General features: G+C 36.1%; 1 protein-coding gene across 2 annotated transcripts in view; it reads right to left on the bottom strand.

Annotated features, from left to right (window-relative positions):
• Positions 1–950: 950 nt before the first annotated feature.
• TAFA2 (TAFA chemokine like family member 2) overlaps positions 951–16,663 on the bottom strand; it is a 207,903-nt gene continuing 192,190 nt past the window's right edge. The window contains exons 6-7 of one of the 2 annotated variants that reach the window (XR_012633418.1): positions 10,195–10,442; positions 954–3,093 (exon numbers count right to left, since the gene is read on the bottom strand). Coding sequence is in view for 1 of the 2 variants with exons in the window: in XM_074902979.1 (XP_074759080.1) it covers positions 3,082–3,093 (12 nt within the window). In the remaining variant the exon portion in view is untranslated. Of the gene's footprint in view, positions 3,094–10,194; positions 10,443–16,663 lie in introns of both variants that reach the window. The other variant, XM_074902979.1, reaches the window with a different exon arrangement.

Raw genomic sequence — 16,663 nt, 5'->3', positions numbered from 1 at the left:
ACTAAATACAAACAAGAAATAGCCTTGTATGGGTTTTTTAAGCTCTATTTTAGTTTATTAGATCCAATTTGGAAATTTTTTTTCATTAAGACTCATATCAGGATTTCCTTTATATTTTGTTGAACTGATCCAATATTTCCTCTTGAAAGGTTTGAACAAAGCAGTGTTTTATTTCCCTGTCAATGCATTGCCACATGGAACTGCAGGTTAGGAACCCATATTCTGCTGTTCAGAGTTATTGATGATTACTGAATTCAGAGGGTAACATGGATTTCCCTCTGATCATAATGCCCGGCAGTCTTTGTAATCAGATTAAGATGGGTATATCAAATAATTTAGGAAGTAGTAGATAAGGAATAAAGGAGTAATTGAAGAATGATTGATCTTTACATGCCTACAACATGTATGCCCATAACTGATCTCGTCACCTGTACTCCATTTTCAAAGGGAGTGCTAAAGCAGGCACTATGGACAGCTGAACTGTGGTTCCCAGCTTGCTTTGAGATGCACAAGCGGAGTTCAATATTAAACTGCCTTTTTTTGCTTTTTTTTTCTTTTAAACAGTTCAACAAATTAACCTGAAATATTACCTTTTTTAGGAATGTCTACCATGTTCTGTTGCTACTGAAAAGGTCTAAATGAGAATTTTTCAGGATTCTCATTTTGTGAAGAAAAAACCATATTTTTATCCAGTCTGGCCTGAAAACAACAGTATGCCCACCAGAATTTCCCACGACGATGCTAGAACAGTTGTGCTAGATACGAGTTTCCTTTAGGAAAGGACCTTTCAAAGTTGTAGGAGATATTCCACGCTCTACTGAAGAAATGCAAAATTAATTCAACCCTTGAGATTCTTATTCACTAAAAAAAAAATTATTTTGCTCCATGAATAAACAGATTTTCAAAGCGCACATCCATACAGGGAACTCTATTTTATATTACAATTTTATTCACTTGCTATGAATATTCACAACATTAATCTACTGCAGATAATCTATTCAGTATATTTGAAAATCCATTTATTTTCACTTATTGATATGCATGTGCTACACTTGTATATAATACAGTATTTTCAGTGTTGGTTTAAGAACAAAGAAACAAAGAAAACAAATATTGAGAAGCATGTTGTAGGTTTTTGACTAAAGAGAGGCCATATCCAGATTTTACAAAACAGCACATTTACACTTTGCACTGTCCCAGACAATCTCTTTAAGATGCTACCTTCTGTCCTGCACCTGTTAGCATGAATCTATACAATATTAATCCATCCTAAAATACTGAGATACCTAGTTGCTGCTACAAACAGTTTATCCTAATTAAATTTTAATCAGAAAATAATATCTTTCCCTGCCAACATTTTTTATTATTTCTTAGCAGAATGACAGAATATACTTCTCAGTTTTATTCCCAACAGTCATTTATTTTATTTAAGCTCTCCTGTGCAATAATACAGCAGAGGTAATGAAATGGTTTTGGAACAGCAGGGGCTACTGTGACAGGCAGAGCACTCCAGGGTGTTCATTCATCATGGAGCTTAATATATAACCGTCTAGCCATGTCAATGGTTTGCAATGATAAAATTTCCTTCTTTTTCTGGGAGTATGGTAACCACACAGGACTTTTAAATAAGGTTGCCTCTATGTATTTTTGACTACCATAAAGAGTGTGTGGTTTTCAATTCAATGCACCAAAGCATACAGTCAGAACTCCCTCAGCCTCTCCAGTCAGCATGCTTATGCAGTGTCACTAAAAGGAATTGCCAAATTTCTGTTGTATCAATATTACAGATGGTACAATATACATTAAATGGAGTATAAAATTATACATTCTGTAATAACTTAGAAAAAATCTCATAGATGCTTAAGGCCTTTAAATATTGATGATTTTTTTATGTAACAGCACATCACAAAGTTCAAAAACTGCTACTGAAACAAAACCTAAAAAAGTAAGTGTGATTTTGGTAAGGATCAGATCTGAACTGGATGACTGTATGCAAGCAAAACACCCACAAACTGTAAATCTGGGCGGGCACTAGGACTTTTTTCCTTTATAGCAAACAGACTGAGCAGACATCTACATAAGCATCCAACAGTACTTAGGTTCAAGCAAGAGATTTTATTTTTAATAAAAAGACAAAAATTCTGAATGATTACCATCCATTTTCATAATTGCAAAACTCATTTACACCCCTGCCTACCTTTATAAAAAGGGATGAAATACTGTCATTGACGGCTTATCGTGAATTTCAATGTATTGAAGGTTGGGAAAGTAAAGTACATATCAGGAACACCCATCTCCTTCAAACTAAATGGAAATGTGTATCTTAAAGGTATAAAATGCCTTATAATGGAAGTGTTAATTGAGTTTTGACCACTGCCAGAGCTGCAGTAGTTGGTTAGCCTTAGCAAAACATGTCAACCTGACTGTACATTCTAATATGACTGATGCATTCAGATAACTATTACTTGTCAACAATAATTATTAACAATGGATATATATTTCCATTCCTATAACAAAAGCAACTTCAAGATGTTGAAATATGTACCTTTGAGAATTCCAAGATTAGAATACAAATAAAAATGTCTAAAACTGCGCCATGCCAGAGGACAATTTCTGCAACAGAAATTTAATTAAAGCAGTGTGCAGTTCCACCAGGAATCTGAATGGTGGACCAGGGATCATTTTAGAGACAAGGAACCATTACATTTTGGAGGTTGAGTTCATCAAGATGAAAAGCCACCGGTCTGCAACGGAGAATCCGAAAGATTGATGCTTTTCTGCACCCTTTGAATATCAACTCTTGTGATTACAACTGCAAATTCCTCAGCAAGTGCAATTTTACAAGTGTACACAGTTCAATCAGTTGAAATCTTTGTGACACAGAAGTTCAGAATAACTTTCCAGCAGTTTTGATCTCAAGGCTGTTGCTGATTACAAGCCAGGTTCTCAATGAAACAATTGATTTTGAAGGATACACCCCAGCAGTATAAAATTTTACTTCAAGGATTGCCTGGAGGAATGAAATTCCTATGTGTTGTATTTAATGTTATCAGCCTTGAAACTGACTTGATTTGTCTTTAGCTATCGGGTTACCTGTAAAGAAAAAGAAAATAAGAAAATCAAAACTGTACATAGAGAATCTACTTCCTAAGTACTGGAAACTGAGACTGAAATATAAACTCTCTGTCCAGCAAAGCTCTTTCCATTGGTTTTAAATAAGTGAACAATTCCCAGTGGTATTAGATGGGATTGCTCCCCAGGTCAAATTGTGTGTTTAAGTGCTTTGTTGGAATTGGACTTGACAAGGAGAAATTGAAATGTGACCATACTTAAAAATATAATAAAAAAATCCAAAGGTCACAAATTACCAACCCACAAATGTCAAAAGCATTGGTTTCAAGGAAAAATTCTGTATTCTGTTCATCCTTTTCAATGTTAAAGCTTCTGTATGGTACCAACTATGCTTTTAAAATGTTTGCCAGTGAGCATAACAGTGACTGATACTGGAGATGTATTCTTCCATTCTTTTTATGCTACTTTGAAACACAAATCATAGAATCATAGAATAATTTAGATTGGAAAAGGCAATGTCCTGTCAGGAGCTAAATGCATCTTAGCAGGCAATAATCACTTAGTGGAGAAACAGGACAAAAATCATGCATGCATAAACAAGAGAGAGATATATCCTGTTATTCACAAGGTTTAAAATAACTACCAAGGAGTTCACTTAGAGTGGTTTCACCCCACCTAACATGAAACAGAGTGGAACAGAAGGACCACAGAGAAAGAGTGGGAGACAAAGCATTTCATAGTAATTGGATTTTCCCTGTGTCTGATTTGGATTTTAAACATTAAAAGAAAAAAAAAAAATCTGTCATATCAAAGAAACAACTTTGAGGAATATTTCTGCTGTGTCAGTAGATACAATTAATGATCATGTAACATTCAATATCAAATTGTGTCAGAGGACAACATCCCAACTCTTGAGAAACAACCCATTGGAACGGTCACAATACCACATAATGACATCAAGGGGCATATGCTTTTCATTTTGATCACAGAGAGAAGGGTCATGCTCCTTCATGATGAAACATCCTTTTGCCCTCAGCAAAACTAGCATAGAGCTCTCATTGGCTCTGCAGAGCACGAACGTAGAGCAGAATATTAAAAGGACTCTTCAAGGAGTTCATTACTTCAGTTTGCCTTCTCCACCAAGATGTTTCTAGGAACTGCACTTAAGAAGGCCATAATAAAATTGTGCTTTGTGATTTTTATGATAAATGGGTTTATTACAGTGCTCTTATTCTGTTTCATTCTTGCTGTTGGAAACAGTCTCATGTGGCCCCTTCTATAGTAGAAGATTGCCTGAAAAAATAATGAAGGAAAAGTCAGGCAACATATTCTATGCCCTGCACCAAAGCTCAAAAGGCTGACACAGCATCTTTTTTTTGTTTTGTTTTGTTTTTGTTTTATTGTGACATGCTGGAATTCTATTCATGGACCTAGGTGCCACTGAGCTACATAATGTAAAATACACATCTTCTGATCCTATCCACAGGTAGATTTTTATTAGCTTCACTTGAGATATATATGTAGGTAGGTAGGTAGTCAGGGAGACAGAGAAAAACCTGTGGTAAATCAACTGATGCAAAGCACACTGAAGACAGATCAAAGAATTTGAGATTCCCAAAGAGGTCATGTAGATGTAGGGTCCAAGCTTCTTACTTTCCCAAACAGAGTAGACCAAAATAAAATCAGAATCAGAGAATGGTTTCCTCAGAGGCACAACCGGATAGGCACTGTCATTGGAACCCAGCTGAATTCTCTGTTCTGCCTACATTCCCACAGAGTAGGCCTTTGCTATTAAAAATAGAGGGTGCCAGCTGACTTTTGAGAGTCCAAGTTGACTGTGATGCTGCAATGTGCCCTTGCTGCAGAGAAGGCTAATGGTATCCTGGGCTGCATTAGACAAAGTATTGTCAACAGGTCGAGGGAGGTGATCCTTCACCTCTGCTCAGTGAGAGGCCACACCTGCAGCAGTGTGTCCAGTTTTTGACTCCCCAGTATAAGACAGACATAGCGCTACTGGATAGAGTCTAGGAAACGGCCACTAAGGCCAACAGGGACTGGAACACCTTCATATGAGAAAAGGCTGAGAGAGCTGGGACTGTTCAGACTGCAGAAGAGGGTCAGGGGGACACCTGTACAAATACCTGAAGGGACGATGCAAAGAACATGGAGCCAGGCTCTTTTGAAGTGGTGCCCAGTGACAGGACATGATGAAGTGAGCACAAACTGAAACACAGGAGGTTCCCTCTCAGGAAACACTTTTTTATTGTGAGCGTGACTGAGCACTGGCACAGGTTGCCAGGGGGGTTGTGGAGTCTCCATCCTTGAAGATATTCAAAAGCCATCTGGTCCTGGGCAACTGGCTCTGCTCAAGCAGGGTGTTGGACTTACAAAGGTCCCTTCCAACCTCAAACATTCTGTGATTTATTTCTATTACATCTACCTCTGTCAATGCATGGGCTAAGGTGATAAACTGCAGCTAGCAAAAAGAGTGTTTTCACAGATACATGACTGCTCAGTTACATGGCTGTTTGGAAGTGCAAGTGTGTTCTCTTCAGTCACACAGAAACTCAGTAAAATAAATCTGCAGGGCTATCTGCTCCCCCCATCTAGCTCTACAACTGTGTGTTGAAAATATCCCTATAAAAGCAACATACACTGTTACACAGAATAAAAAGGTGATATAAAGAAGTAAAAAATTAGACAGAGATCCAAAACTCTGCTCTGTAACAGGTGGCTAATCATATACAAAGGGCATTTTGTTTATCCAGACTGCACAGGAAGTCAAGCTGCATATTCTTATTTTTTTACGATTATATGATTGGAGTTTTTAACTGCTTTCCCTTGCCAGAATTTTTATTATTCTGCCTGCCGTCTTTTTTTTCTTTTCTTTTCTTTTTTTCTGTTAACTTCTGTTTCTGTTAACTGTAACAATGCTTCTCTGAGTAACACACATAGTGGTCCACATTTGCCTCTATGTAAGAAGGTAATACTTGTTATGTGCAAGCACAGACCAGACATTAACTTTAATGGACATTATATATCCATACACATTGGGGAGAGAATAGACCTCTCAGATGCTAAAGGCAGTTTCATAAAGAAGCAATGAAATTTTAGCTAATATCTAGTGATGGTATTCCCCAGAAATGTTTAATGTTGGATACAGTAAAAGCTATTTGGTTTGAGTGGCTGGGAAGCAAGGTTTTGTGCCAAAGGTCTTTATAGGAAAAGGGGGACTGACAGCAGCATGTGTCTTATCTTTAAAATCTTAAGAGAACTGTAACACATTGAATGGTTGCAAATCAAGTCTAATCAATTTTTCAGTTAATAATTAATAGGTATGGAAAATTAACTTTGCCGCTGTTTAACAACACAAAAGAAAAAAAAAGACATAAAACTTTTAGCATCCTCGGTGTTGATCTGATTTAATTTCTTCATTCTTGGAACATAATTACTCCCTTTATGCTAATACATTTTTTCTTATGTCTGTTATATCATAAATACAATGCATTAGACTCTCCTCACATTCTTGTACTAAATGTGCAATTTAAGTATAATTACTCTGCAGTTGCAGACTTTTTAATTTAAATTAGTGAGTGGCTGCTGTAAATTGGCTGTAATTGTACATGAACTCACTTGGTTTATTTTAGAACACAAAATATGATTAAATGCAACTAAAGTTTTCCACATTACTTTTGCTCACTAAATGTTCAAAAGAGATTCAGTCTTTGGGTAGAAAATATTTTCCAGGGTAAGACAGAACAGATCAGAGATGAAAAGACCTCAAAGGCAGTGCATTAGAATATCTACCATCTCAAGAGATTTTCTGGACAGCCTCCATTCCAGTGCTGCTCACAGTGGTTGAAAAACGTCCTCACTTGTGAAATCCCCACAGCTGATAGGTGTAGTACAAATCTTTTGTTTATTCAGAGAAACAAATGTCTCACTAATTATTTGCTCACTACAGAATAGTTTATGCATGCAAATGAGACTCATATTTGATTATTATTTAATAATGTTAGAAGAAAATAGATAACAATAATGGTTATTGAAATGTGTGTCCTGGAACATTTCATAACACAAGTTTGTACGCTACTATTTTTTTGACTGGAAGCTCTTTTAGTTTTTTTCAATGTTTATTGCAAAATCCGTATTAAAAACAGATTCTTGAGTTCGGAAAGTCAAGCAATTGAAAGTTAGCAACTGCCTTTCTACAGGTGCCCTTGCAATTCCAATTCTATCTCTTTTCCATCATGCACAGTAAACAACAGAATTTAGTGGAGGAGGAGTGTTGGGGGGAAGCCTATTATAATGTCATCACAACTATATATCAATGCAAATACAGAAGGGGGCAAATTTTTAAGCCAGTGTTTCTTTCCTCCACAGATCATTCAGCAGTTATGATGGACCCTCTGTTCCAGGTTTTCACCAAAGAATATAAATAAACACAAGAAACTGAAAGAACTTAATACTGGGGTTTCCTTTTTAATTAGAACTGTTTCATCAACTGTGTAGGTTCGTGTAAGTCATAGCTTGAGTGTCATCTGAACATACTCAAGAATCATCAAGCTTTCCTTCTCCTTTTTTTTATTCTCCTGAGATATATAAGACAGAGAAAGGAAAGCAATTAATAGCTCATCTTGAGCTAAGTGGAATTTTATGAGACAAAGACAAGACATCTCAGCACCCTTAGCATTCTTCTGTAAAATATTAAAGGTCTGTGGGAAACAGAAATGGTGTGGAGAATTTCTAGCAAAAAGGGTCTCACAAATATATTTAATGACCAAGATTAGAAAAACTAAATACTGGGAATGCAACAGGAATCCATTAAATAAATGCTTGGAGAACGAGGCCTAAGAAATGGCTTGAAGAAATGCTTAGCTATGGATTGTCCTCCAAGACAAGGAGATAAGACAGAGATGCCATACCAAGACAGCCCTTATTTGAATGCAGTACAGTTCAATCCATTTTGTGTCCTTATTTTTATATTCTTTCTTAAACTGTATATAAACAGACCACAACAAAAAATAACAAAATGTGATCAACAGTGATTCTTTAGCAAACCATTCCTAATAAGGAACGGACTTGAAGAGGGCTGTATCAGTCATATCGGTCATATTTTTTCATGACACAGATAACTTTGTTTTGGTTGTGAAAACCTAATATGAATATCACAATGCACGAACAGAAGGGCCCATACAACCAGAAATAAACATCTACCAATGCATTTTTTCCACATGTCCTTTGTGAATGAGGTCAAGGTCAGAAATGAATCTTTTGAACAGATGAAATTGCACTATTTCCTGTAACTTCAAAACTCATACAGTGTGTTCGCCATGCACTATCATTCATACATGGCTTATGAAAGCAAATGACAGTTTGCATTGACCTTTGTGCATGTTTAATCGCTGAAACAGTTAAACTTGCAAGCTTGGAAGGTGGTTCTGATCTAATACTACTACCTTGCACCAGTGATACTCAAAAGTACTTTGCAAATGTTAACAAAGGACAGGCTCACAATCTCCTCACAGCTTGAGAATCCTGTAATTTATTTTCTAAATAAGTGGGAAAAATGGACAAAAAGAGCTATAGAAGCAATAGGGCTCTTATACGTGTATGCACTTAACAGTAGATAGGTGTGGGTTTGGGTGTTTATGTAAGATAATTAAGTTTCTAGGGGCAGAAGGAACCATTTCAAAAGTCGGAGAAATGTTAAGGTGATTCAACTACATTTCAAGGGTATACCTGATAAATTAACTACAGCAGAGTAGCTAATATAATATATATTATATATATATATATTATAGGTAATATACCTGTGAGTTAGGACACAGGCCCTTGTTTCAGTATCACAGACCACTATTTGGCTTGGGCTAATGACTAAAAGGCAAAATTTGAGTGATTTATGAGCAACTTGGAAAACAGATATTTAATGATAATTATATGGATTCATTTACCTTCAGAGAAGGCTACATATTGATAGATATTTTTTCAAGTCTTCAGATATTTCATTCTTGCTCATAAGACTTTTGCCGTACCTAACTTTTTATATCAAGACTCAAGAGCTTTAAATTTTCCCCTTAACTTTATTATAGGCATTGCAGTATGAAAAGTGTTAGTCTAAACATGTTCCCAAGCCTGTAACTGAGCAATTTAGAATTCTAGATCCTTCAGGAAACATCTCTAGCTCATTTTATTAATTAAACAGAACGTTTCCCAGTACACTTAAATGGCTCAAAAGTTTCCCATGCGTTTTATAACTACCAGACTCTAAAACTTTTAATTCTTTCATACTTTTATTGCACTGTGACTAATCAGAATTGCATTTGTGATTATTCTTGTGCTTAGGACCTTCCATTAGAAAGAAATAAACATGTTGAAAATTCATTTCACACAATGCCATTTAAAGTATAATTCTGTATTTCTTGTTTTCCCACTGTTCTTAATGATTTCAGCAGGAGATTTTTGGTGTTAAAGTGAAGATCTAGACAACCAGTGTTAAAAATTGTAATTAAAACTAAAGAGCTTTGGAAACCTTTCACATGTAAATTGAGCTTTCCATTCACTCCAGATAATCTTAAAGTTAGGACTGGAAAAAACAAGTAAAGGAAAAATACTTTAGAGCATGGCATATGTTCCTGAAAAAGTCAGAGTTCTTAATCTTAAACATGGTTTTAAGATTAAAAAAACATCTAGTACATTTTAAGAATATAGTGGAAATACACCTTTCCCAACTTTTTCTCAATTTTAAGTATGGGATGCTGAGTTTTCAACTACAGAAAAACACCTAACTGAATGTACCAAGACGTACCTTCCTTCCTAATTGTTCTCTTCTCCAAAGCATCGGTTGCTTTCCCATGACAGTGAGTAACTTAAGTTCATCAACTGGGTCTACCTTTGAAAGGCGAGTGAGTGAAGAAAGATGTTTTAAGGCTCCCAGAAGCATCTGACTGACATGCTGAAAGCTTGTTAGGAGCGCAATGCAGAGTCTTTCCAACCACCCTCCTGAAGCCCTGCCCAAATAAGCCAGTATTCCAAGGCATCTGCAGCAAACTAAGCAACTACAATGAAGAGTAAGATACAAAAATTCCTGTTAATACTGTGTAAACCTGTATTTGTACACACCTGCTGCTCTGTGAGTAATAAACCAGGGCTGGAACACATTTTCTGGAGTTGTTTGACTCTTTATTCCTCAACGAACGTTCTGGCCCTTCCTTAGAATCCGACCAAGACTAGGATTCATCACAACTAGTGCTCCAACGTGGAGCCAGAATATTTTGTGTGTGTGGAAAAATCAAAAATTGTCATCAGGCACAGCAGAAACCTCCTTTCTCTACTTCTCCATTCGGACTTGAGGACTTTTACACGTTTGCCTAAGAAACAAACACATGTCAAGTACTACACTGTTACGGAATTAGTTACAGAAAACAATACTGGGATAGATGGAATTTTCTTTAACTTACAAGGAAAAGTACAAAATTAAAGGAAAAAAGCATATTTCAGAATCAGAGCAATTTCTCTTAGCGAAAGAGCATAGTCTCAAAAACACTCCCAGGCAGTAACAGTAATCCCAAAGGAAAAAGTTTAAACATACTCAAAGTCAAACTCACGGATTTTTCACCAAAATGCTACGGAAAGTGATAGGTAACACTAATTTTTGCAAGTATATCAGTAATCTTTAACTATGATAAAACAATAATTGAAAAGTTCTTTAAAAATAAGTCCATGGATAGACCTGTGGTACAGAAAAGAGTCACGAAGTCAGAATACAATTCCTTCTAGATTAAAGATTTGAGTGTGTTCTTCCCATATATTTTTAAAGTCGAAACAAAACAAAACCAACACCCCAAAATGTTTCAAGTTTGAAAAATGTGAGCATTCTGAGGAAAACTCTACTTACAGGCATATCTATGGTTAGTAGGTTACAGGAAACACCGTAAAATAACAGATGACACATTTCAACAGACAATATTCAGCTCAGACAGATAGCTCCTTATCTAGACATCTGAGGTAGTTTTTGGATCTGCTGGTAATGATTGCTTTCGGAAAGAGTTGCACAGCACCTCAAACGATCACCTAGATTTCTTTAAATAATGCTTACAAAAAGGTTATTATTTTCCTTTTTATTTTTTTCTTTAGGCTTTTTAACTTCGAAGTCATGCTGCAGGTCATTAGACATACATTACATGATTACACTTGTAACTTTGATAACTTGCTGCTTTAATAAAATCTCTACACATTTAAATACAATGAAACTAATTAATATGGCTCTGTATTCATATTTCCTTGAACTTGATAGTTTACAAAATAAACTTAATAGATACAACGCACTGGGACAATTATCACAGTGTGTATCTGATGAAGGCATATCAGTTATGTCAAGGCTAAATCTAATTCATCAGTCTTTCAAATGTGCTTCATTATTATTCTCTTCTAAAAGGTAATGCCACTATAACACACATACCTAAACTTTCTCAGTGTTTCTGTAACTCAGCAGAGAAACTAAGCTTATGGTAGAACTGTTTTAACTTCACAAAATTTTTCATTTACACACAACAATTTTATATTAAAAGAAGACTTAAACCTAAACCATATTTTACTTTCTGTAACAGATAATAACTGTAGCAGTTCAGACAAGGATATATCCTCTTGAGGTTTTTGTGATGATCACAACTCCATAGTGGGACTGCAGCATGGCGGCATAAAAGACTGCAAGACAATTAATTAAATAAATGTAATTTTCTTCTCTTTTACATCACTTTTTCCATTTAGTCATCTCAAGTGGGAGATAGAAACAACCTCCTTCTTTTATACAGATGAGGAAATTGATGAATAATAAAGTCATGCTACCCCTCCAACTGTGAGAAAGTAAATGGAGCGAGAGGGATGGGAGCAAGTCCCTCTATCTTTGGCTTTATCTGACCTCATTTACTTAAAGAAAAGCCTACTGTTGTTCTTGACTGGAAAGGAAAACCTGTAGCAAGCAGTTTCCTAAAAATGAGAAAAACAACCAAACAAAAACCCCCAAAATCTCCCAGCCTTGTTTTACAATTAGGATGAGGTTTTAAATTGCCTAACAGGTATAACAGATTTCATCTTTTAATATATTTTTTCCAGAAACTGGGTAAGATTGAACTTCAAATTATCCCCAATAAAAAATCAAGCAGTCTAAATTCATCACATCTTTTTCTTCTTCAGATGTTTATGCTGTTATGTTTTCTGGGATTTTGAATGGAGAGTAACAAGCATTTGGACAAGATCAAAACAGAAACATAAATTATTTCCTTACCTGTAATTTTATCTTCTCTATGAGGGTACCTGCTGCTCTGTTAGTGGAGTACTGATGTGTTTTCTGCCTTTGTCCCAAGCTTCAGAGATTCCTCTGGTGATTTTTCCCCACTTGCTTACCAGCTTCCACTGCTGGCATTTTGAGTGCAATCACATTTGGCTCCAGGAATACTGCCACAGCTGAGGGAATATAAGAGAACTGAAAAACAAGTTAGAAAACAGCAGAGCAATATCCAGGAAGGAAAAAAAAGAAAGTTTAAAAACATGAATCAGTCATCAACTTGAAACCCTTCGATCATTTTCCTCTCTCTTTCCATCCATTTAGAATCTCCACATGAAGAAAAGATTTTCCCACGCTTGGAGAAATTTTAGCCAAAGTAGTGGGTGTTGACAGAGTAGTGGGTACCCATTCAGAGAATATAAAATTATTTTAAGGCAATCTAATTTTAACTTTCTCCGGTATAAGTACCCATCACGCCATCACTCTAATACAGATAAGAAACAGAATAAAGATGGCATATTTGGAGGATTTCGGAAAAGTCCCTGTCACCCTGTCTGAAGTCATAATAGAACCAGGGAAAAGGAAGACTCAAGGCCTTTTGACCTAAAAGCTGCCATAGATGAACAATTAGAAAACTCTCTCATTGCCCAGGAAAAAAAAAATACAAAAAGTCTGGTTCATTTAAGAAGTAGTCAAGATTATTGTTGCTGATTCCCAACTAATCGTTGTAGTCATCTTGGTAATCACAGAAGAAGAAGAAGGGAAAAGAGCAACTAGTACTGTGAATTTAAAAAGTAAATAAATTAAACACAAAACAGAGAGCATATCCACCATCCATGCTTGAAGTTGTGTATAGATGACAACATTTCATTGTCACTCTTGCAGTTTTTACATGTAATGGTCACAAGTTTCTGTGGCATTCTTGAAAGAAGATATCACACTGGTATTAATTCCAGAAAATTATGTCTTTGATGCTTTTCCCTGGGGTTTGCCCTGAATTCATGATAAACTGATGCATGTTACTAGCATCATTCCTGAACTGCTTAGAAATGTCTTCTTGCTTGAGCATTATGAAGATTTCCAGGTAAAAGTTACAACTTCCTATAACTATACTGGTGATCATCTTGATACTGGTTTTGAACTTCATGGTACATGGAAAAGATGTATCCTGTCAAAGGAAAAAATGAACTTTAGTACTTTAACTAAGAACCTTTTTTTGGCATTCAGTTTAATTTGTCCTTTTTAAAGAACCCGGCCAGTTGTCTTCATACCTGCATCTTCTCATTATCTCCTGACTAGTATGTGACCCAAGACAAGGTAATTATGAAGGAATCGAAGTAGGTAATCACAATTAGACACTGGTATTCTAAAATCTCAAGTAATGAAGGAAAGACCAAAAGGCTCTGAAGAGGTTGTTGCCTTCAAATTTCAGGAATGTAAGTACCAGTGATGTGCTTTCAGGCCAAGAGAGAGAAAAAGAATTCTGGTAATTTCTTGAATGACCCTCCAAAAAGAAAATGGCTTTGCAAGTAATCAGCTTCAAATCTGCCAAGTTGCATTCTAAGAGAAAGTATCCTGTTTCTTTTTTGTACTTTGAAGTTATGAACAATAATTATTAACAATTGGAATTAGAACGATGCTTTGAAGATGATAAATTTGCTATGCTCTTGTTTTCCAGGGTCACTCTGAAAAGATGACAAGGAGGACAGAGGAATCTCAGAATTCTAGAAGAACAAGTGCATTTGCCTGAATTGGTAATAGCACAAGAAGAGGTAAAATCATTTGGTCTTCTTTTGGCAGGGACATGTTACTGAGCCACAAAGTTTGAATTCAATATGAAGAAACAAGCTGTTGTTCTCCTGGCTGGCATCACTAAAATATTTTCTGGCATTCTTGAACCTGAAGAGGCAAAGCTGGTTTGGACCTCTTAAAATATGCAGCCCCATTAAAATTCTCAAATCTTTCATTACTACTGAGTTTGTAGATATGTGCTGGTTAGACACAATCCATTGTTTCCTTGAGATCATTATCTATCTTCATAAACTGGAGACACACTTGTGTTCACTTCTGGTTTTAGAGGTCTCACCAATATAATTCTAAAGGTCACATCATACAAAGAAGTCACAGTGATACGGATATCTTGTGGCTTCACCCAGAATCTCCAGTTCAGAGCTCTATGACATTTCTCACTGCAGATATGGAAAGGGATAAATGATAATCAGGACTGTAAAATCTGAGAAGGAATCATCTGTGTATGCTAATAATGCAGTAGAAGAAAGCTCAAAGTCCATTTTATATAACATATTAAGTCCTTTGGAGTCTTTTCTCAATACACAGGAGTAGTGTCTTTCCTAAGACAAACCTAGTGTTCATCAAGGTGGAAGACAAGCTATGAAAAACTAAACAATTTTGAAATTCTTATGGAAATTAATTTTATGTTGGTCCTATTAATTTTACTTCAGTCCTAGACATCAATCTTCCATTTATTCTTGTCCAAAAAACGTTTTTTTCTTCATTTTGAATGGTTCTCAGATAGGGCACGACTATTTTCATTATTCTTGTGGAGAAATAAGATTTACAAACATGCTTTGCTCTTCAAGGGAATAACACCTGAGTAATCCAATTTCAAATGGTTTGAGAGTTGTTCATTCCTCCAATAGTGACTGCATAATGCTCTGTATGACTGACTTTCTTCGCTTGATATTGATTAGTATCCATTTCCTTCCTTCCTTATTCGGAGGTAGAAAAGCAGAGACGTGACAGGGCAGTACTTCTGAGGTTTTCTATAAACAGCCCTAATGAGTAAGGAAATACCTCAAGAAAACTATGGGATTTTGACGAATTGAAAGTAATACCTTTTAGACAGTTGGGGGCCACTTTTCCACTTCTTTGTATCAGTTCTGCAACTAAGCAGTGACGCACAGTTTGTGAAGCCTGTGCCAAATACCCATGGAAAGAGAAAAGAGTTCTGCCTGCAGCTATTTAGGTAGTAGCTAATGTGAGGTTTCAGAACACTCCAGTCCCTCTGAGCTGAAATGTATCATTTCTGACTTGCAGAAATGATCCAAAGAAGCCTTTACAGACTGCAAAGAAGGGTGAGATGAGGAAGAAGCACTAGTTTTAGAGCATGCCAGCGTGACTCACAGGATACTGGCATTTGAATATCATCTTCCCACATGGTAACTTGTGAGGTGGTAGAAGCTGACAAAGATTTTCTAGGAAAATGTAAAAGGACTGCTAGATATTCAAAGAGCGTCCTTGCACGGGTAAGTGCAAGGTAAAAAAGGTAAAAAAGACTGCCAGAATGGAGGTGCAAATGAGAGTTTAAACATCTTTGATTTTGGTGTCAGGACTTTTCTACTTTGTGAAGTGGAGAAAAACAGTAATTTACATACAGTCTTCAGAACTCATTCTTATTTTCCATCACAGAGGCAGAAAATTATTCTTCAGACATGAGGTCAATATCTCAAACATGCCAGCAAAGGAAGTGTTGGGGGAAAAAAGAAAATAAAGGAAAATAAAGCACCAGTTGAATCTTTTGGGACAAAGGCAGAAAACCTCTTGGCTGGACCGATGGAGTAGAGGATTCCCATGAGGAAGAAAATAATTCTTGCAAAAATCACTGATTAGTTAATTAACGACATGCAACTGAAATCCATTTGCATTTTTCTTTAAATATTCCAGAAATATTTTCCCTTGATTTCAGAGTAATTCTGTCAGTTTCCAGGTTCTGTAGAAGCTAAAACAATGCTTTACAATGGATGCTCGCTGCAGTCTTACCTTAGGAAAAACTCCTCATAAAAAGGTATAAACCACAACACATATTATTAACACTCTGCAAGTGATGAAGAGATTGCAAAAGATGTCATTTCTCATTATTTGTACAGTTTACTGTACATTATTTGTACATTTTACTCACAAAAAAATTAGAGTAACCCTTCTGAATAGCTAGAGACAAGACCAGTGTATTGACAAGGAGATGCAGCAAGGGATTGAAAAAAAGTAAGGAAAAATAGCAAACCTTCAGGCACAAGCTACTAAGAAAAAAAAATAAAAATACTATTCTGGTTTTAGAAATTTTCTTTCAAGTAATCCTTTAACAGGCTCGCTCTTTCCAAAAGAGCTGTACCTATGTATATTGCCTTTGACCCATTCTCTCTTTTGATCTTCCTCACTTTCAGTTCTTAATATCAATATTCATAGGACTCAAAGTCAGAGCAGAACTAAACGACACTTGAGACTGAAAAAGTCTTGGGAGCTGAATGTTTGGATTAACTTCACCTGCCCAACAAGTTTTACTGATCT

The sequence above is a fragment of the Athene noctua genome, chromosome 3 (assembly GCF_965140245.1).
Source record: "Athene noctua chromosome 3, bAthNoc1.hap1.1, whole genome shotgun sequence".
Taxonomy (NCBI): domain Eukaryota; kingdom Metazoa; phylum Chordata; class Aves; order Strigiformes; family Strigidae; genus Athene; species Athene noctua.
Note: the sequence above shows the minus strand (reverse complement) of the source record. Positions and strands in the feature narration are given on the sequence as shown.